General features: G+C 38.6%; 1 protein-coding gene across 4 annotated transcripts in view; it reads right to left on the bottom strand.

Moving 5' to 3' along the window:
- sec14l7 (SEC14-like lipid binding 7) overlaps nucleotides 1-22138 on the bottom strand; it is a 28438-nt gene that overhangs the window by 732 nt on the left and 5568 nt on the right. For 2 of the 4 annotated variants that reach the window (XM_061876146.1, XM_061876147.1), the window contains 10 exons: nucleotides 13548-13591; nucleotides 8162-8224; nucleotides 7909-8097; nucleotides 7755-7850; nucleotides 7632-7692; nucleotides 5354-5437; nucleotides 2935-3041; nucleotides 2736-2875; nucleotides 2505-2674; nucleotides 205-2430 (listed from right to left, as the gene is read on the bottom strand). In XM_061876146.1, the coding sequence (XP_061732130.1) occupies nucleotides 2300-2430; nucleotides 2505-2674; nucleotides 2736-2875; nucleotides 2935-3041; nucleotides 5354-5437; nucleotides 7632-7692; nucleotides 7755-7850; nucleotides 7909-8097; nucleotides 8162-8224; nucleotides 13548-13591 (1085 nt within the window). In that variant the 3' untranslated portion in view covers nucleotides 205-2299. Of the gene's footprint in view, nucleotides 1-204; nucleotides 2431-2504; nucleotides 2675-2735; nucleotides 2876-2934; nucleotides 3042-5353; nucleotides 5438-7631; nucleotides 7693-7754; nucleotides 7851-7908; nucleotides 8098-8161; nucleotides 8225-13547; nucleotides 13592-13664; nucleotides 13744-22138 lie in introns of those variants that run through there. The other 2 variants (XM_061876150.1, XM_061876149.1) reach the window with 2 other exon arrangements.

The raw sequence follows: 22138 nt of genomic DNA, 5'->3' as shown, positions 1-22138 counted from the left end.
ACAAGAACACTGCGTCAGACTCCCGCCTCCATCTTGCCCAAACTGCTATTATGTAAGGCGATTAGACGCAGGACGCTTGCTGTCTGCGTGATGACTTCAATAAAAGGACAAAGTAGTCCATCTTCACTGCTTAGTTAACATATTTACCATCCTATGTAACAGTTCGCCTTCAGTATAGCACCCTCTTGTGGTCACCTACGTGCATTACATGCTCTCAGATTTTTATTGTTTTTATCACTTTTTCAAGTTTTATTAATACAATTATTCACATTTTACAAGTGGATATTTATTACAAAGTCATCAATATTAGGACAAACGTTGAGATGAAATGTTACTCAGACCCAAATGAAGCAACACATTAAAACAGTCAATTATTGGTCATGTAAAGAGTGGACTACTAGATTGTGATGAGTGCACTTCCAAGTCCGAGTCCACGGTTCTCGCCCGGGAAAGGGCGAGGGTTTTAGTTGGGGAGGAGACCCTGCCTTGAGTGGAGGAGTTCAAGTACCTCGGAGTCTTGCTCATGAATGAGTAATGCGGACGCTGTATCGATCCGTTGTGGTGAAGAAGGAGCTGAGCCGGAAGGCAAAGCTCTCAATTTATCAGTCGATCTACGTTCCCATCCACACCTATGGTCATGAGCTTTGGGTTATGACCTAAAGGACAAAATCACGGGTACAAGTGGCTGAAATGAGTTTCCACCCCCGGGTGGCGGGTCTCTCCCTTAGAGATAGGGTGAGAAGCTAAAAAGCAGGGGTCACCAACGTGGTCGCCCGTAAGGACCAGATGAGTCGCCCGCTGGCCTGTTCTAAAAATAGCTCAAATAGCAGCACTTACCAGTGAGCTGCCGCTATTTTTTTAAATTGTATTTATTTACTAGCAAGCTGGTCTCGCTTTGTTCGACATTTTTAATTCTAAGAGAGACAAAACTCAAATAGAATTTGAAAATCCAAGAAAATATTTGAAAGACTTGGTCTTCACTTGTTTAAATAAATTAGTTTATTTTTTTACTTTGCTTCTAGTAACTTTCAGAAATTCAATTTTAGAGAAAAAATACAACCTTAAAAATTATTTTAGGATTTTTAAACACTTATACCTTTTTACCTTTTAAATTCCTTCTTCTCCTTTCCTGACAATTTAAATCAATGTTCAAGTATTTTTTTTAGTTGTAAAGAAAAATAAATATATTTTAATTTAATTCTTCATTTTAGCTTCTGTTTTTTTGACGAAGAATATTTGTGAAATATTTCTTCAAATTGAATTCTGACAAATCTAGAAAATCTGTAGAATCAAATTTAAATCTTATTTCAGAGTCTTTTGAATTACTTTTAAAATTTTTCTTCTGGAAAATGTAGAAGAAATAATGATTTGTCTTTGTTAGAAATATAGCTTGGTCCAATTTGTTATATATTCTAACAAAGTGCAGATTGGATTTTAACCTTTTTAAAACATGTCATCAACATTCTAAAATTAATCTTAATCAGGAAAAATTACTAATGATGTTCCATAAATTATTTTTTAAATTTTTTCAAAAAGATACGAATTAGCTAGTTTTTCTCTTCATTTTTTTCGGTTGAATTTAGAATTTTAAAGAGTCGAAATTGAAGATAAACTATGTTTCAAAATTGAATTTTCATTTTTTTTCGTGTTTTCTCCTCTTTTAAACCATTCAATTAAATGTTTTTTTCATCATTTATTCTCTACAAAAAACCTTCCGTAAAAGGAAAAAAAATGTACGACGGAATGACAGAAATACCCATTTTTTTTATATATATATAGATTTATTTATTAAAAGGTAAATTGAGCTAATTGGCTATTTCTGGCAATTTATTTAAGTGTGTATCAAACTGGTAGCCCTTCGCATTAATCAGTAGCCAAGAAGTAGCTCTTGCTTTCAAAAAAGTTGGTGACCCCTGTTCTAAAGTAAAGTTGCTGCTCCTCCACATGGAGAGGAGCCAGATGAGGTGGTTCGGGCATCTGGTCAGGATGCCGCCCGAACGCCTCCCTAAGGAGGTGTTTCGGGCACATCTGACTGGTAGGAGGCCACGGGGAAGACCCAGGACACGGCTGGCCTGGGAAGAAGTGGCTGGGGAGAGGGAAGTCTGGGCTTCCCTACTTAGGCTGCAGCCCCCGCGACCCGACCCCGGATAAGCAGAAGAAGATGGCTGGATGATAATGAGTGAATGGTTTCATTTCAACACTTCCTGTACGGTCACATGATTAGGTACAGCGTCTACGTTAATGATGAGTTTACTTGTGACTCCAGACCGTGCGGGCGCACCCACTGAAGCGTCCACGTTCACACTGGAATGCGACCGACGGCGCGGTCCGGCAGCATCAGAACCTCTCCTGCAGGAGGCAGCACCTCCACCGTGTAGCTGACCGTCTTGGACTGAATGATGCTGTAGCTGTTGTCGAAACACAAGACATCTGCACAAAGACGCGGCCGACGTTGAAGTCACAGTGATGGCGGACATGGACGTGGCGAGCGGACGGGCACTCACACACTCCGGGTTCGGGGCAGGTGACGGCGTTGTCTTCGGGCACCAGGTGAGCGTTGTAGCGTTCGCAGGGAACAACCTCCAACATGGCCGCCATTTTCTGCTCGCCGCCCTCCGCCGTGCGTTTATAGACACCAAAGCCGATGTCGGCGCCGTCGCTGGAGAACTGCCACCTGTGGGAGGCGGCCAAGAGTCACCTGTGGTCCAAGGTGAGGGGTGAGGTGTGCAGCGTACCTCAGCAGGCTGCAGGGGGCGCCGACGTCGTAGTCCAGCTGTAGGACGGCGCCGCGGCTGATGGTGACGCTGGCGTCGTAGCGGACCTGGATGGAGTCCCGCACGTAGTACGACCTCGGCACCGTGCCGCCGTAGTTGATCTGAGGACATACGCCGTGATGTCATCATCGCCCGCGGACTGGCTGTGTACGGCTCTCACCATGGTTCTGCAGCGAGGGTCTCCGTCCGGGTCGGTCCGGGTTCCGCCGTACGCCACCGGGAGCTGCTCGGCGTCGACGTGTTTGCGCAGCACTTCCTGCCAGTTACCTGCTCACACCGGAATGGCAAGGTTCAATCCCAATGATTAAAATCCTCATTTCCTGGTCATGTGACCTGTCGCCGGGTAGATTTCATCAGCCGGCTTGCTCATTAAAGGCCTACTGAAAGCCACTACTATGCAGTCTGATAGTTTATATATCAATGATGAAATATTAACATTGCAACACATGCCAATATGGCCGCTTTAGTTTACTAAATTGCAATTTTAAATTTCGCGCGGAAAACGTTGCAATATGATGACGCGTGACGTCACGCATTGTAGAGGACATTTTGTTCCAGCACCGATCCAAGCTATAAGTCGTCTGTTTTTAATCGCACAATTCCACAGTATTCTGGACATGTGTTGCTGTATATTTTGCAATTTGTTCAATAAATAATGGAGACATCAAAGAAGAAAGCTGTAAGTGGGAGGAGCTGTGTATTGTGGCCGCCTTTCGCAACACAAACACAGCCGGTGTTTCATGAAAGATGAAGGTGAAGCTTTACTACGGAACAGAGATGTCAAGCGAACACGGTTCCCTATCACATGTCAACCGGCAGGTTTCGGTGGTAATAAGTCGGCTCTTACCGTAGACATGAGCGGAGAGCTTGCGTCGTTCCTGACTCTCTTGCCTCCTCCCAGCGGCCACCCCTGACCGTCTGATACTTCCACCGTGGAGGAGGGGAAAAAAATAATAAATCTCAGCCCGGCCCCACCGGCCGCCTTTGCCTCGTCGAGAAACGTGGCTTCCCTCGGAGACACTGGCGGTCACCACACCTGTGGCCACACCCCTCCGGCTTTTTTTTCCCCCTGCTGTGCCAAATTCCGTTAAGAAAAGTGCCAGGTTTACGCCACTGTTTTGCCGCACACTATTGCTAATGGATTGGACCACGCACACAAAGTACAGAGTATTATGCAGCGATCATTTTGAAAGATCGTGTTTCGAAGAGTGTCCCTTGCGATGGGAAGAGATGGACATCGCCACCACCCGTCGACTGGTGCTGAAGAAAGGTGCGGAACCGACCTTCTGGTTGTACGAGTAGGACCATATAATCTCACTAAAACACTAGTAACACAATAAGCAGATAAGGGATTTCCCAGAATTATCCTAGTAAATTTGTCTAATAACATCTGAATCGCTCACACTGCCGTTTAGTCTTTTTTTTTCTTTCTAGTCCAGTGGTGTCAAACTCAAATACAGAGCGGGCCAAAATTCTAAACTGAACAAAGCCGCGGGCCAAAGTTGGACAACTTAACCTTTTAATAGGGACCCAAACAAGTTTTGCATTGAATATTGAACAAGCAAGGCTTATATAACTTTTTAGTGACATGCAAAATCCAGTTTTGTTGGTAGCGGGGGTGTATATTGTAGCGTCCTGGAAGAGTTAGTGCTGCAAGGGGTTCTGGGTATTAGTCCTGTTGTGTTACGGTGCAGATGTTCTCCCGAAATGTATTTGTCATTCTTGTTTGTTGTGGGTTCACAGTGTGGTGTAACAGTGTTAAAGGTGTTTATACGGCCACCCTCAGTGTGACCTGTATGGCTGTTGACCAAGTATGCCTTGCATTCACTTGTGTGTGTGTAAAAGCCGCATATATTACGTGAGTGGGCCTGCACGCTGTTTGTATGGAGAAAAAGCGGACGGGACGACAGGTTGTAGAGGACGCTAAAAGCAGTACCTTTAAGGCACGCCCCCAATATTGTTGTCCGGGTGGAAATCTGGGAGAATGGTTGCTCCGGGAGATTTTTGGGGGGGGGCACTGAAATTCGGGATTCTCCTGGAAAAATCGGGAGGGTTGGGAAGTATGAAAATTAGCGTTGAATGCGGTGATACAGCCGCACCGCCACTATATAACACTGGCGGGCCAGCACTAATGTTAATTTATTATTGCCTCAAGGGCCAAATGAAATTACACGGCGGGCCATGTTCTAGTCCTTCACTCTTACTTTCCTCATCCACGAACCTTTCATCCTCGCTCAAATTAATGGGGAAATCGTCGCTTTCTCGGTCCGAATCGCTCTCGCTGCTGGTGGCCATGATTGTAAACAATGTTCAGATGTGATGAGCTCCACAACCCGTGACGTCACGCGCACATCGTCTGCTACTTCCGGTACAGGCAAGGCTTTTTTATTAGCGACCAAAAGTTGGGAACTTTATAGTCGATGTTCTCTACTAAATCCTTTCAGCAAAAATATGGCAATATGGCGAAATGATGAAGTATGACACATAGAATGGACCTGCTATCCCCGTTTAAATAAGAACATCTCATTTCAGTAGGCCTTTAAGCTGTTTCCATGGCAACAGAGAAAGTTGGGTCTTACCTCCGAGGACGGCGAGCTTGCGTCTCGTCTCCTCGCACAGGAAGTGCTTGATCAGGTTGTACGCCATGGGAAACAGTATGGGAGCTGCGGCAATGAAGACAACACGTGATGTAAGTGTCTGTGTTAGCCTACTATCAAAAAGATCTCCCTCAGGGCAACACGGAGAAGCTAATGCAGTGTTTTCAACCTTTTTTGAGCCAAGGCACATTTTTTGCGTTGAAAAAACCAGCAGAAATAAATGAAAAAAACAAAACTCAGTTGACAGTAAAAAGTTGTTGTCGCATTTGACTTTAAAGCATAACCATTTTTTTGCTGTTTTCCTGAGTGCAGTGTTTTACTTCTTGTCTTGCGCTCCTATTTTGGTGTTTTTTTCTCTTTTTTTAGTATTTTCCTGTAGCAGTTTCATGTCTTCCTTTGAGCGATATCACCCGCATCTACTTTGATTTAGCAATCAAGAATATTTCAGTTGTTTTTATGCTCTTTGTGGGGACATTGTTGATTGTCATGTTCGGATGTAAAGTGGGGCAAAGAAGTATTTAGTCAGCCACCGATTGTGCAAGTTCTCCCACTTAAAATGATGACAGAGGTCTGTAATTTTTGTAAATGATGGTGGAAAATAAGTATTTGGTCAACCATTCAAGCTCTCACCAATGGAAGGAGGTTTAGGCTCAAAATCTCAGGATACATGGCCCCATTCATTCTTTCCTTAACACGGATCAATCGTCCTGTCCCCTTAGCAGAAAAACAGCCCCTAAGCATGATGTTTCCACTCCCATGCTTCACAGTAGGTATGGTGTTCTTGGGATGCAACTCAGTATTCTTCTTCCTCCAAATACGACGAGTTAAGTTTATACCAAAAAGTTCTATTTTGGTTTCATCTGACCACATGACATTCTCCCAATCCTCTGCTGTATCATCCATGTATCCATTTTGGTATAAACTCAACTGGTCGTGTTTGGAGGAAGAAGAATACTTTGGGGCTGTTTTTCTGCTAAGGGGACAGGACGATTGATCCGTGTTAAGGAAAGAATGAATGGGGCCATGTATCCTGAGATTTTGAGCCAAAACCTCCTTCCATCAGTGAGAGCTTTGAATGGTTGACCAAATACTTATTTTCCGCCATAATTTACAAATAAATTATTTAAAATTCCTACAATGTGAATTCCTGGATTTTTTCCCCACATTCTGTCTCTCACAGTTGAAGTGTACCTATGATGAAAATTACAGACCTCTGTCATCATTTTAAGTGGGAGAACTTGCACAATCGGTGGCTGACTAAATACTTTTTTGCCCCACTGTATGTGTATCAATCAATCAATCAATGTTTACTTATATAGCCCTAAATCACTAGTGTCTCAAAGGGCTGCACAAACCACTACGACATCCTCGGTAGGCCCACATAAGGCCAAGGAAAACTCACACCCAGTGGGACGTCGGTGACAATGATGACTATGAGAACCTTGGAGAGGAGGAAAGCAATGGATGTCGAGCGGGTCTAACATGATACTGTGAAAGTTCAATCCATAATAGATCCAACACAGTCGCGAGATGCCAGTCCAAAGCGGATCCGACACAGCAGCGAGAGTCCCGTTCACAGCGGAGCCAGCAGGAAACCATCCCAAGCGGAGGCGGATCAGCAGCGCAGAGATGTCCCCAGCCGATACACAGGCAAGCAGTACATGGCCACCGGATCGGACCGGACCCCCTCCACAAGGGAGAGTGGGACATAGGAGAAAAAAATAAAGGAAACGGCAGATCAACTGGTCTAAAAAGGGAGTCTATTTAAAGGCTAGAGTATACAAATGAGTTTTAAGGTGAGACTTAAATATATATATATATATATACATATTGTGTGTGTTTGTGTTTGGTATCTGTGTCCATGTGTGCGTATGTGATAACGGGGGATATTTTGTGTGTGAATTATATTTATATAGCGCTTTTTCTCTAGTGACTTTAAAGCACTTTACATAGTGAAACCCAATATCTAAGTTACATTTAAACCAGTGTGGGTGGCACTGGGAGCAGGTGGGTAAAGTGTCTTGCCCAAGGACACAAATGCAGTGACTAGGTTGGCGGAAGCGGGGATCGAACTTGGATCCCTCAAGTTGCTGGCACGGCCACTCTCCAACCGAGCTATACCACCCCGATATGGGTAAACTTTGTAACGCACTTTGCGTTGCATTTCTTTTATGTATGAAAAGCGCTTTTTAAATAAAGTTTGATTGATTGATTGATTGAAAGTCCAACAGAGTGTTAGCAAACATGCTAATTATCTTACCTTTGATGAGAAAGACCTTCTTGAGCCCCTCCGGGTAGTTCTCCTCAAACATGGTGAGAATCTGCGCAGCGACAATGAGACACAGGTAACGGGTCAAAGGCGAAGAAGATGGCAGCAACCAACCTCGCCGTAGGTCTCGATGGCGGGCTTCCACATGTGCTTGAGGCCGAGTCCCTCGCAGTCGTAGACCATGGTGATGGACTCCACGTTCTTGTTCAACTGTCAGCACAAACAACTGGTCAGGGAAGGCGGGCACAAGGCGGGGACACGATCAGACCTTGCTGGACTGCCGCCGACACTCCCTCTGCAGGATCTCGATGTTCCGGATCTTCGTCCTCATGAAGTCCTGCTTGCTGGCCGACATCAGGAGACCTTTGGGGTCCAGCGGGCCAATCACGTCGTACCAGATCGGACTTCCCTCTTTGTCGTAGCCGCACATGCCGCCGGACACGTACTTCTGGATCACCTGACCGCGACATCGTGAGAACGTCACAACACGGTGAAGGCGACACAGAGAGACGACAACCAACCTTAGGCGGCGTCCAGTCGGAGATGATAGTGTCCACCTTCATTTTCCTCCTGAAGTCAATGTGCTGCACACACACACACACACACACACACACACACACACACACACAAAATTCTATTTAACACCTTCTTCAAACCTCGAAAAAATGCCTACCTCTTTAGGAGCAGCCTTTCTAGATATATAAAGATGTGTATTTACAACATGAATAATTAATATATAAACTATGCAAATATTTAAAAAACTTGTGACAAATGAGTTGGAATTTCACAAGAAAAAGGTCACAATTTTACAAGGCAGTATTATAATAAGTTGTAATTTAACTCAGCGCAAGTCAAAAATGTTTAAAGAAAAACTGAACATTGTGCAATATTATAATAAAAGTTGGAATTTTACTCAACAGTTTAAATTTTACAAGAAAAGCTTTACATTTTTGGCAATTTTATGAAAAGTCTAAATTTTACTCGACAAAAGTCACAATTTTATAAGAAAACTTAAAAATTTAGACATTATTAAAATAATCAGAATTTTTCTTGGCAAAATTATGACAAAAAGTCATAGTTTCACTCAAAAAATGTCACTATTTTTCAAGAAAAAAACGGCAATATTGTGATGAGTCAGAATTTTAAATGAGAAATGTCACCATTTTGCATTAAAAGTAATAATTTTACATAAAAAAAAGCAATCATTTTTCGATAATATAATGCAATATTACTGAAACAGAAAGAATATGAGAAATAGTTCCCAACTTTATAAGACAAAAGTCGACACATTGTAAGAAAAAGACTGCTTTTAGTTATTTAAAAAAAAAAAAACTTTTGTAATTGGTTTTTAATATTCATTATTTACTTCAAGTTATTACAGTTTGTGACTTCATGCATATTTATTTAATAATTGTGGCCAAAGGGGGCGCATTTCAATTTCTTACACACACTTGTTATTTCATATGCTGACCAGAGGTGGAGCACTGAAAAAAACGACACACAGTCAATTTGAAAAATCCCTCCTTTTTGATTTTGATGAATAATTAATATATAAACTGTGCAAATACAAAAAATTTTTTGTGAAAAACGAGTTGGAATTTCACAGGAAAAAGGTCACAATTTCATAAGAAAAATTTGGAATTTTGGCAGTATTCTAATAAGTTGTAATTTTACTCAATGCAAGTCAAAATTTTTAAAGAAAAACTGAACATTGTGCATTGTTATAATAAAAGCTGGAATTTTACTCAATAACAGTTGCAATTTTACAAGAAAAGCAAAACATATTGGCAATTTTATGAAAATTCTAAATTTTACTCGACAAAAGTCACAATTTTATAAGAAAACTTAAAAATTTAGACAATATTAAAATAATCAGAATTTTTCTTGGCAAAATTATGACGAAAAGTCATAGTTTCACTCAAAAAATGTCACTATTTTTCAAGAATAAAAAACGGCAATATTGTGATGAGTCAGAATTTTAAATGACAAATGTCACCATTTTGCATTAAAAGTAATAATTTTACATAAAAAAAAGCAATCATTTTTCGATAATATAATGCAATATTACTGAAACTGAAAGAATATAAGAAAAAGTTCCGAAATTTATAAGACTAAAGTTGACACATTGTAAGAAAAAGACTGCTTTTAGTTATTTTTAAAAAAAAAATCTTTTGTAATTGGTTTTTAATATTCATTATTTACTTCAAGTTATTACAGTTTGTGTCTTCATGCATATTTATTTAATAATTGTGGTCAAAAGGAGCGCATTTCAATTTCTTACACACACTTGTTATTTCATATGCTGACCAGAGGTGGAGCACTGATAAAACCGACACACAGTCAATTTGAAAAATCCCTCCTTTTTGATTTTGATGATTAATTAATATATACACCGTGCAAATACAAAAAAAAAACTTGTGAAAAATGTCACAATTTCATAAGAAAAACTTGGAATTTTGGCAGTATTGTAATAAGTTGTAATTTTACTCAATGCAAGTCAAAATTTTTAAAGAAAAACTGAACATTGTGCATTGTTATAATAAAAGCTGGAATTTTACTCAATAACAGTTGCAATTTTGCAAGAAAAGCAAAAAATTTTGGCAATTTTATGAAAATTCTAAATTTTAGTCGACAAAAGTCACAATTTTATAAGAAAACTTAAAAATTTAGACAATATTAAAATAATCTGAATTTTTCTTGGCAAAATTATGACGAAAAGTCATAGTTTCACTCAAAAAATGTCACTAATTTTCAAGAATAAAAAACGGCAATATTGTGATAAGTCAGAATTTTAAATGACAAATGTCACCATTTTGCATTAAAAGTAATAATTTTACATAAAAAAAGCAATCATTTTTCGATAATATAATGCAATATTACTGAAACAGAAAGAATATAAGAAAAAGTTCCCAACTTTATAAGACAAAAGTTGACACATTGTAAGAAAAAGACTGCTTTTAGTTATTTAAAAAAAAAAAAAATTTTGTAATTGGTTTTTAATATTCATTATTTACTTCAAGTTATTACAGTTTGTGACTTCATGCATATTTAATAATTGTGGCCAAAGGGGGCGCATTTCAATTTCTTACACACACTTGTTATTTCATATGCTGACCAGAGGTGGAGCACTGAAAAAAACGACACACAGTCAATTTGAAAAATCCCTCCTTTTTGATTTTGATGAATAATTAATATATAAACTGTGCAAATACAAACATTTTTTTGTGAAAAACGAGTTGGAATTTCACAGGAAAAAGGTCACAATTTCATAAGAAAAATTTGGAATTTTGGCAGTATTGTAATAAGTTGTAATTTTACTCAATGCAAGTCAAAATTTTTAAAGAAAAACTGAACATTGTGCATTGTTATAATAAAAGTTGGAATTTTACTCAATAACAGTTGCAATTTTACAAGAAGAGCAAAAAAATTTGGCAATTTTATGAAAGTTCTAAATGTTAGTCGACAAAAGTCACAATTTTATAAGAAAACTTAAAAATGTTGACAATATTAAAATAATAATTGGAAATTTTCTTGGCAAAACTTTGACAAAAAGTCATAGTTTCACTCAAAAAATGTCACTTTTTTACAGGAACAAAAAGCGGCAATATTGTGATAAAAGTCAGAATTTTAAATGACAAATGTTACCCTTTTGCATTAAAAACTAATAATTTTAACTGAAAAAGTGATAATTTTTCGATAAAATTATGTAATATTACTGAAACAGAAAGAATATGAGAAATAGTTCCCAACTTTATAAGAAAAAAGTCGACACATTGTAAGAAAAAGACTGATTTTAGTTATTTTAAAAAGAAAATGTTTTGTTTGTAATTGGTTTTTAATATTCATTATTTACTTCAAGTTATTACAGTTTGTGTCTTCATGCATATTTATTTAATAATTGTGGTCAAAAGGAGCGCATTTCAATTTCTTACACACACTTGTTATTTCATATGCTGACCAGAGGTGGTGCACTGATAAAACCGACACACAGTCAATTTGAAAAATACCTCCTTTTTGATTTTCATGATTAATTAATATATACACTGTGCAAATACAAAACATTTTTTGTGAAAAACGAGTTGGAATTTCACAGGAAAAAGGTCACAATTTCATAAGAAAAATTTGGAATTTTGGCAGTATTGTAATAAGTTGTAATTTTACTCAATGCAAGTCAAAATTTTTAAAGAAAAACTGAACATTGTGCATTACTATGATAAAAGCTGGAATTTTCCTCAATAACAGTTGCAATTTTACAAGAAAAGCTAAAATTTTTGGCAATTTTATGAAAATTCTAAATTTTACTCGACAAAAGTCACAATTTTATAAGAAAACTTAAAAATGTTGACAATATCAAAATAATAATTGGAAATTTTCTTGGCAAAACTATGACAAAAAGTCATAATTTCACTCAAAAATTTTCACTATTTTACAAGAACAAAAAACGGCAATATTGTGATAAAAGTCAGAATTTTAAATGACAAATGTCACCCTTTTGCATTAAAACTAATAATTTTACATAAAAAAAGTAATAATTTTGCGATAAAATAATGCAATATTACTGAAACAGAAAGAATATGACAAATAGTTCCCAACTTTATAAGAAAAAAGTCGACACATTGTAAGAAAAAGACTGATTTTAGTTATTTTAAAAAGAAAATGTTTTGTTTGTAATTGGTTTTTAATATTCATTATTTACTTCAAGTTATTACAGTTTGTCTCTTCATGCATATTTATTTAATAATTGTGGCCAAAGGGGGCGCATTTCAATTTCTTACACACACTTGTTATTTCATATGCTGACCAGAGGTGGAGCACTGAAAAAACAGACACAGTCAATTTGAAAAATCCCTCCTTTTTGATTTTGATGAATAATTAATATATAAACTATGCAAATACAAAAAAAATTTTGAAAAATGAGTTGGAATTTCACAGGAAAAAGGTCACAATTTCATAAGAAAAACTTGGAATTTTGGCAGTATTCTAATAAGTTGTAATTTTACTCATCGCACGTCAACATTTAAAAAAAAAACTGAACATTGTGCATTATTATGATAAAAGTTGGAATTTTACTCAATAACAGTTGCAATTTTACAAAAAGAGCAAAAAAATTTGGCAATTTTATGAAAGTTCTAAATTTTAGTTGACAAAAGTCACAATTTTATAAGAAAACTTAAAAATGTTGACAATATTAAAATAATAATTGGAAATTTTCTCGGCAAAACTATGACAAAAAGTCATAATTTCACTCAAAAATGTTCACTATTTTACAAGAACAAAAAACGGCAATATTGTGATAAAAGTCAGAATTTTAAATGACAAATGTCACCCTTTTGCATTAAAACTAATAATTTTACATAAAAAAAGTAATAATTTTTCGATAAAATAATGCAATATTACTGAAAAAGAAAGAATATGACAAATATTTCCCAACTTTATAAGAAAAAAGTCGACACATTGTAAGAAAAAGACTGCTTTTAGTTATGTAAAAAAAATGTTTTGTTTGTATTTGATTTTTAATATTCATTATTTACTTCAATTTATTAGTTTGTCTCTATATACTTTTTTATTTTTATTAATTGTGGTCAAAGGGGGCGCATTTCAATTTCTTACACACACTTGTTATTTCATATGTTGACCAGAGGGGGAGCACTTTTAAAACCCGACAGTCAATTTGACAAATCCCTCCTTTTTGGGACCACCCTCATGTCACCAGCAGGGGTGCAAATGAGACATTGTCTATTAGATGCAATCTTATTGGGAGCATGATTTATGTCATCACTTGTTCACACCTCCTCATATGGAAGATACTTTTCCTTCTTCGTGTTAGGGTAGAGAGAGAGACACACACACACACACCTCAAAGTGATAATAGTGCTGCGCCACATGACAAAAAAGACATAGACAAACCTTGCGGATCATGGCTTCAGCTTTGGCAACATTGAAGCTTCTCGCTGCAAAAACAAAACCCAAAGTTACTTTAATAAGACACGCCCACCCTCATTAGTATGCAAATTCCAATCTCACATGTAAAGTATCAGTTTCCCAGTTTCATAACAATTTCCATGTCAACTTCAAATCCTCTTGCTTTGATTTTGTGTCCAAACTACAGAAAAACATCAACAAACTACACACCACATATAGCAACCAGAGGTGTTGCATTGCAACTTTTGGACCTTCAATACCAGTATCGGACCCTCGGGTGTGGGACCATACTCATATTAATGTGATGTCTCGGGTGTGGGACCATACTCATATTAATTTGATGTGATATCAGTACATACTTTTATTTTGCAGAGTGGAAAGTTAGAAAAGGCTGCATCAAATCAAATACTCAAACATAAAACCATGGCAACTATTTTCACTCCCTGGCATTCAAATCCAGTTAGACCGGATAGCTTGGATGTTTTTATTTCTTCTTTTAACCTTTGTTTATTTATCACATTGTAGTATTTTAGGTGATATATTCTGCACTTCTTTGAAGGTATATTTTACTTCTGTGTTTTATTCATCCGTCCGATGTCTGTGCAGCACGGAAATGTGCTGTATGAATAAAAAAACTGTATGAAAACCCCCAACTTTATAAGAGCGGAGTGTTGATTTGTGTTCAGGCGACACCATGACGGCAGGCTTGTCCCTGACAGTTTGAATGTTTTAGTTTTTTCCTCAGCATTTGTCTTTGTTTCCTCTGTGTGTGTAGTGTTTCCTGTCAGCGCTCTTATTTTGTTGGTTTCCTGTCTTTCTCCCTGAGTGCTGCGGCTGATTGGCATCTGACCACACCTGGTGTCAATCAGCCCGTTCCTATTTAGACCAGTTTTCTCCTCCAGTCCGTGCTGGATTATTGGCATGTATTGTCGCTCATTTGGTAGCTTTGTGTAGCTTACTGTCTTTTGTTCCCTGCTTCCAGTTTTGATTGTTTATAGCCTAGTTTGTTATACGCCTTGTGCGCGCTTTTTGTTGTACCCTTTGTTTGGTTTTGTTTTGGTGTTATAGATTAAATCATGTTTTCTCACTCAATGCCTGCTTCCTTCTTTGCATCTTGGGGTTTGTCACAAACTAACCTTGACAGTAAGTTGAATTATGTGGACACGTTTGTTACTAGTTACTTTCCAAGAGGTTACTTCTTGTATCTTTCTGTACAAAGAAACTATCATTTGTGTACACTTGTTTATATTGACAAATGTGCTGTTTTAGGCCAAGTCCACAAGAACACAGACATCTAATAAACACATACTTACACTAGATTGCCAAAAGTATTTGGCCACCCGTCCAAATAATGAGAATCAGGTGTCCTAATAACTTGGTGTGTATAACCCAGCACTTAGGCATGGAGGCTGTTTCTGCAAACATTTGTGAAAGAACGGGCCGCTCTCAGTGATTTCCAGCGTGGAACTGTCATAGGATGCCACCTGTGCAACAAATCCAGTCCTGAAATTTCCTCACTCCCCATGTCTAGCATTAAAAGATTACAGTTGGTACAAAATGCGGCTGCTAGACTTTTGACAAGAACAAGAAAGTTTGATCATATTACGCCTGTACTGTATATACCTTTATATACATATATACATACATATATACCTATACTGTATATACCTTTATACACACATATACATACATATATACCTGTACTGTATATACCTTTATATACATACATATATACCTATACTGTATATACCTTTATATACATATATACATACATATATACCTATACTGTATATACCTTTATATACATATATACATACATATATACCTGTACTGTATATACCTTTATATACATATATACATACATATATACCTATACTGTATATACCTTTATATACATATATACATACATATATACCTATACTGTATATACCTTTATATACATATATACATACATATATACCTGTACTGTATATACCTTTATATACATATATACATACATATATACCTATACTGTATATACCTTTATATACATATATACATACATATATACCTGTACTGTATATACCTTTATATACATATATACATACATATATACCTATACTGACTCACCTGCACTGGCTTCCTGTGCACTTAAGATGTGACTTTAAGGTTTTTACTACTTACGTATAAAATACTACACGGTCTAGCTCCATCCTATCTTGCCGATTGTATTGTACCATATGTCCCGGCAAGAAATCTGCGTTCAAAGGACTCCAGCTTGTTAGTGATTCCCAAAGCCCAAAAAAAGTCTGCGGGCTATAGAGCGTTTTCCGTTCGGGCTCCAGTACTCTGGAATGCCCTCCCGGTAACAGTTCGAGATGCCACCTCAGTAGAAGCATTTAAGTCTCACCTTAAAACTCATTTGTATACTCTAGCCTTTAAATAGACTCCCTTTTTAGACCAGTTGATCTGCCGCCTCTTTTCTTTTTCTCCTATGTCCCACTCTCCCCTGTGGAGGGGGTCCGGTCCGATCCGGTGGCCATGTACTGCTTGCCTGTGTATCGGCTGGGGACATCTCTGCGCTGCTGATCCGCCTCCGCTTGGGATGGTTTCCTGCTGGCTCCGCTGTGAACGGGACTCTCGCTGCTGTGTTGGATCCGCTTTGGACTGGACTCTCGCGACTGTGTTGGATCCATTGTGGATTGAACTTTCACAGTATCATGTTAGACCCGCTCGACATCCATTGCTTTCCTCCTCTCTAAGGTTCTCATAGTCATTATTGTCACCGATGTCCCACTGGGTGTGAGTTTTCCTTGCCCTTATGTGGGCCTACCGAGGATGTCGTGGTGGTTTGTGCAGCCCTTTGAGACACTAGTGATTTAGGGCTATATAAGTAAACATTGATTGATTGATTGATATTCCAAAGTTAACTTTATTATTAAAAAAAAGTGAAGAGTTTGGGAACAACAGCAACTCAGCCATCAAGTGATAGTCCACGTAAAGTGACAGAGAACGGTCGGCGGATGCTAAAGCGAATAGCGCAAAGACTTTCTGCACACTCAGTTGCTACAGAGCTCCAAACTTCACGTGACCTTCCAATTAGCCCACGTACAGTACGCAGAGAGCTTCGTGGAATGGGTTTCCAGGGCCGGGCAGCTGCACCTAAGCCATACATCAGCAAGTCCAATGCAAAGCGTGGGATGCAGTGGTGTAAAGCACGTCGTCACTGGACTCTAGGGCAGTGGTTCTTAACCTTGTTGGAGGTACCGAACCCCATTAGTTCCATATGCGCATTCACTGAACCCTTCTCAGTGAAAAATAAAATGTTTTTTTTAATTCAAGAAAAAATGTGTTTTTGGTAAAACTTTAGAATGGAGAACATATTCTAAGTAACAAAGACGTAATTTGGAGTTATTTGGTTAGGGTTAGAATTAGACCGTGCCGAATAATGCATTAATAAGTACTTAATAATGACTAATTAAGAGCCAATATGTTACTAATTTGCACGTTAATAAGCAACTAATTAATGGTTCAAAGAAGAAAACAGACACTAAACTCACACTAGACTGCATAAACTCACACCTGCAAGTCAGTGTGACTTCTGCTGTTGCCCTATCCGTAATACGCCGATAGGGAGAAGTTTTTATTGAGACGATGAGTAGGGTGTGTTTTGACCTCTGCCGAACCCCTGAGGCCGACTCACCAAACCCCTAGGGTTCGATCCAACCCAGGCTAAGAACCACTGTTCTAGAGTCATGAAACACGCTTTTCCATCTGGCAATCAGATGGACAAGTCTAGGTTTGGAGGTTGCCAGGATAATGCTACATTTGGTGGAAGAGGAATTATGGTGTGGGGTTGGTTTTCAGGAGTGGGCGTGGCCCCTTAGTTTAAGTGAAAAGGACTTAAGATGCTCCAGGATACCTAAAAATGTTGGACAATTCCATGCTCCCAACCTTGTGGGAACAGTTTAAAGCAAGATCCATAGACACATGGATGACGGAGTTTAGTGTGGATGAACTTGACTGGCCTGCACAGAGTCCTGACCTGAACCCAACGGAACACCTTTGGGATTAATTAGAACGGAGAATGCCACCAACATCAGTGTGTGACATCACCAATGCGCTTTTGGAAGAATGGTGGAATATTCCTATAAACACACTCCGCAACCTTGTGGACAGCCTTCCTAGAAGAGTTGAACCCAGACATCTTATATGTAATAAAAATTTGCAGGGGGTGGGGGTGTATGGTGGTCATTATATATGTACTCTGATATGTTCTTCACAGAAAATGAGCCAAAGTCAAAGAGTCTCGGTTTGAAAAATGAATAAATTGTAGAGATGTCCAATAATGTTTTTTTTGCCGATATTGCAATATTGTCCAACTCTTAATTACCGATATCAACCGATACAGATATATACAGTGGTGGAATGAACACATTTATATGCCTAATTTTGTTGTGATGCCCCGCTGGATGCATTAAACAATGTAACAAGGTTTTCCAAAATAAATCAACTCCAGTCATGGAAAAAAGCGCCAACATGGCACTGCCATATTTATTATTGAAGTCACAAAGTGCATTATATTTTTTAACATGCCTCAAAACAGCAGCTTGGAATTTGGGACATGCTATCCCTGAGAGAGCATGAGGAGGTTGAGGTGCGGGGTAGCGGGGGGTGTATATTGTAGTGTCCTGGAAGAGTTAGTGCTGCAAGGGGTCCTGGGTATTTGTTCTGTCGTGTTTATGTTGTGTTACGGTGCGGAGGTTCTCCCGAAATGTGTTTGTCATTCTTGTTTGGTGTGGGTTCACAGTGTGCCGCATATTTGTAACCGTGTTAAGGTTGTTTATACGGCCACCCTCAGTGTGACCTGTATGGCTGTTGACCAAGTATGCATGGCATTCACTTGTGTGTGTAAAAAGCCGTAGATATTATGTGATTGGGCCGGCATGCAAAGGCAGTGCCTTTAAGGTTAAAAAGTCTGTGTTAAAAAGTTATACATTTTACTTTTTGAAACAGATACAAATAATTTTCAATATTACATTTTAAAGCATTTAAAGGCCGATAATATTAGCAGTTCAATATTATCCGACATCCCTAATTAATTGTATAATTTTTCTTTTAATAAAAAATGAAAACGGGTCCCACAGACCTAAAGCAGGGGTGTCCAAACTTTTTCCACTGAGTGCCGCACACTGAAAACTTAAAACCATGCTGGGGCCAATTTTATATTTTTAATTTTTACACCATAACCAAATATATGGATTTTTTTTTTGTTTTTTACTTTTAGGGCGCCTAGGGACAATAAAGGGTCTCTGTCATTAAAATGTTAAAAACAAGTCAAATTATCTTTTTTTTTTTTTTTTCATTTTTATTTAATATTTACACTAAATCTCTATATCAACTTCAGGTTGATATAAAGTTAAAAATAAATAATAATTATGCCTTTTCAATCAAAGACAACTTAGTTTTTTATATTAAAACTGAAATATGCAGTGTTCCCCCCCCACCGCCCAAAACATTCAGAAAGCAATGTTTGATGTGAAGTAATTGGAGCCCTAAAAAGATCAATAATTCAGGACACCATCCATTTTAATTCATTATTATTTTTGAATAATAACAGAAAAGATAAATAAAATCCCACTAAATATCTTTGGGGTCCAAATGGTCCCCCACTCATAAAGTGATACATTTGTATTATTATAAAATTTTTTTACTTTCAACACTTAAGTTACGAGATCAACTTCAATCAACTTCAGATATATCTGTCAATTTTTACATTTTAACTATTATTTTGGTTTTTTTTTGACGCTCTTTTGTCAAAGAAAACATTGTATTTATATGGCAAACACACAATATATGCTATTTGTTCCACACAAAATTTTCAAGTAAAATATTTGAAGTAAATGAAGGTTGATTTTTTTTAAACATTTTTTTGGGAGGGGATTAATGGCAAAAAAAGAAAAAATTAAGATAGACAAAACTGTGTGGAAAAAATAGCAACTTTTTATCGTTAGATTTCACCTCACTCCACTTTTTTTATGTCTTTTTTTTATTTTTGCAATAAAATTTCCAGAATGTGTGGAGGGCTGGTAAATAATTAGCTGCGGGCTTCACTTTGGACACCCCTGGTCTAAAGTGTATCAAAATAAACATAAAGGTATATAATGTCACTAAGTCTGCTATTGCTGCTTTTGTCAGGCTTCTGATTGGACAAAAAGTGCATGACAGCAGGTGTGTGTGTTTGTGTGTAGACACAAACACTTTTGTGGCTGGAGATTGTTTTAAGCCCAAATATGTGTTTTTGAAACTGGTGTGGACATGGCCTTAGACTTCAGTGTTGTTTAATTAAGGACACTTATAACATATGTCTAGCTTGTTTGCTACTGTGTGCTTAGCTGTTGTGTAGCTGCTAGCTCCTAGTAGCCTATTTACCTTTTGTCAATGACTTTACTAAAGTCCAAGAAAAGACCAAGCTTAAAGGCCTACTGAAAGCCACTACTAGCGACCACGCAGTCTGATAGTTTATATATCAATGATGAAATATTAACATTGCAACACATGCCAATACGGCCGCTTTAGTTTACTAAATTGCAATTTTAAATTTCCGGCGGAAGTATCAAGCTAAAACGTCGCGTGACGTCACGCATTGTAGAGCACATTTTGTTCCAGCGCCGTTCACAGCTATAAGTCGTCTGTTTTCATCACATAATTCCACAGTATTATGGACAACTGTGTTGCTGAATCTTTTGCAATTTGTTCAATGAACAATGGAGACATCAAAGAAGAAAGCTGTAGATGGGAAGCGGTGTATTGCGGCCGCCTTTAGCAACACAAACACAGCCGGTGTTTCATTGTTTACATTCCCGAAAGATGACGGTGAAGTTTTACTATGGAACAGAGCGGTCAAGCGAACACGGTTAGATTGGACCACACACACAAAGTACAGTGTATTATGCAGCGATCATTTCGAAAGATCGTGTTTCGAAGAGGGTCCCTTGCGAAGGGCGGAGATGGGCATCGCCACCACCCGTCGACTGGTGTTCTCACCCTATCTCTAAGGGAGATAGGGTGAGAAAATCCCTTATCTGCTTATTGTGTTACTAGTATTTTAGTGAGATTATATGGTCGTACCTGTACAACCTGAAGGTCGGCCCCGCACCTTTCTTCAGCACCAGTCGACGGGTGGTGGCGATGCCCATCTCCGCCCTTCGCAAGGGACCCTCTTCGAAACACGATCTTTCGAAATGATCGCTTCATAATACACTGTACTTTGTGTGTGTGGTCCAATCCAACAGTGTTCGCTTGACATCTCTGTTCCATAGTAAAGCTTCACCGTCATCTTTCGGGAATGTAAACAATGAAACACCGGCTGTGTTCGTGTTGCTAAAGGCGGCTGCAGTACACCGCTTCCCATCTACAGCTTTCTTCTTTGATGTCTCCATTGTTCATTGAACAAATTGCAAAAGATTCAGCAACACAGTTGTCCATAATACTGTGGAATTATGCAATGAAAACAGACGACTTATAGCTGTGAACGGTGCTGGAACAAAATGTGCTCTACAATGCGTGACGTCACGCGACGTTTTAGCTTGATACTTCCGCTGGTAATTTAAAATTGCAATTCAGTAAACTAAAAAGTAAAGCCGCTGCTCCTTCACATCGAGAGGAGCCAGATGAGGTGGTTCGGGCATCTGGTCAGGATGCCACCCGAACGCCTCCCTAGGGAGGTGTTTAGGGCACGTCCAACCGGTAGGAGGCCACGGGGAAGACCCAGGACACGTTGGGAAGACTATGTCTCCGGGCTGGCCTGGGAACGCCTCGGGATCCCCCGGGAAGAGCTAGACGAAGTGGCTGGGGAGAGGGAAGTCTGGGTTTCCCTGCTTAGGCTGTTGCCCCCGCGACCCGACCTCGGATAAGCGGAAGAAGATGGATGGATGGATGGATTTTCCAGAATTATCCTAGTAAATTTGTCTAATAACATCTGAATCGCTCCCACTGTAGTCTTTTTTTTTTCTTTCTAGTCATTCACTCTCACTTTCCTCATCCACGAATCTTTCATCCTCGCTCAAATTAATGGGGAAATCGTCGCTTTCTCGGTCCGAATCGCTCTCGCTGCTGGTGGCCATGATTGTAAACAATGTTCAGATGTGAGGAGCTCCACAACCCGTGACGTCACGCGCACATCGTCTGCTACTTCCGAACTTTATCGTGGATGTTCTCTACTAAATCCTTTCAGCAAAAATATGGCAATATCGCAAAATGATCAAGTATGACACATAGAATAGACCTGCTATCCCCGTTTAAATAAGAACATCTCATTTCAGTAGGCCTTTAACACACTGACACGTGAACACAAGCATCTACAAGCTGCAAAAAGGCCGTGCAGAATTCCCTTTTTGACTCAAAACTGGTTCTCAATGCTGACAAGACAAAACCTATGCGGTCCAAACATAGGAAGCTGCCTCAAACTCACTCTTGAAGGTCATAGAAGTGGTGCATGAATATAAATACATTGGTGTTTTCATTCACTCGCTCACTTTTAAACCTTTTATTGATCAGCTGGTGAAGAAACTAAAAAACTAAATTGGGGTTTTTCA

Source organism: Nerophis ophidion, linkage group LG17, assembly GCF_033978795.1.
Source record: "Nerophis ophidion isolate RoL-2023_Sa linkage group LG17, RoL_Noph_v1.0, whole genome shotgun sequence".
Lineage (NCBI taxonomy): Eukaryota > Metazoa > Chordata > Actinopteri > Syngnathiformes > Syngnathidae > Nerophis > Nerophis ophidion.
This window is presented reverse-complemented; position numbering and strand designations above follow the sequence as displayed.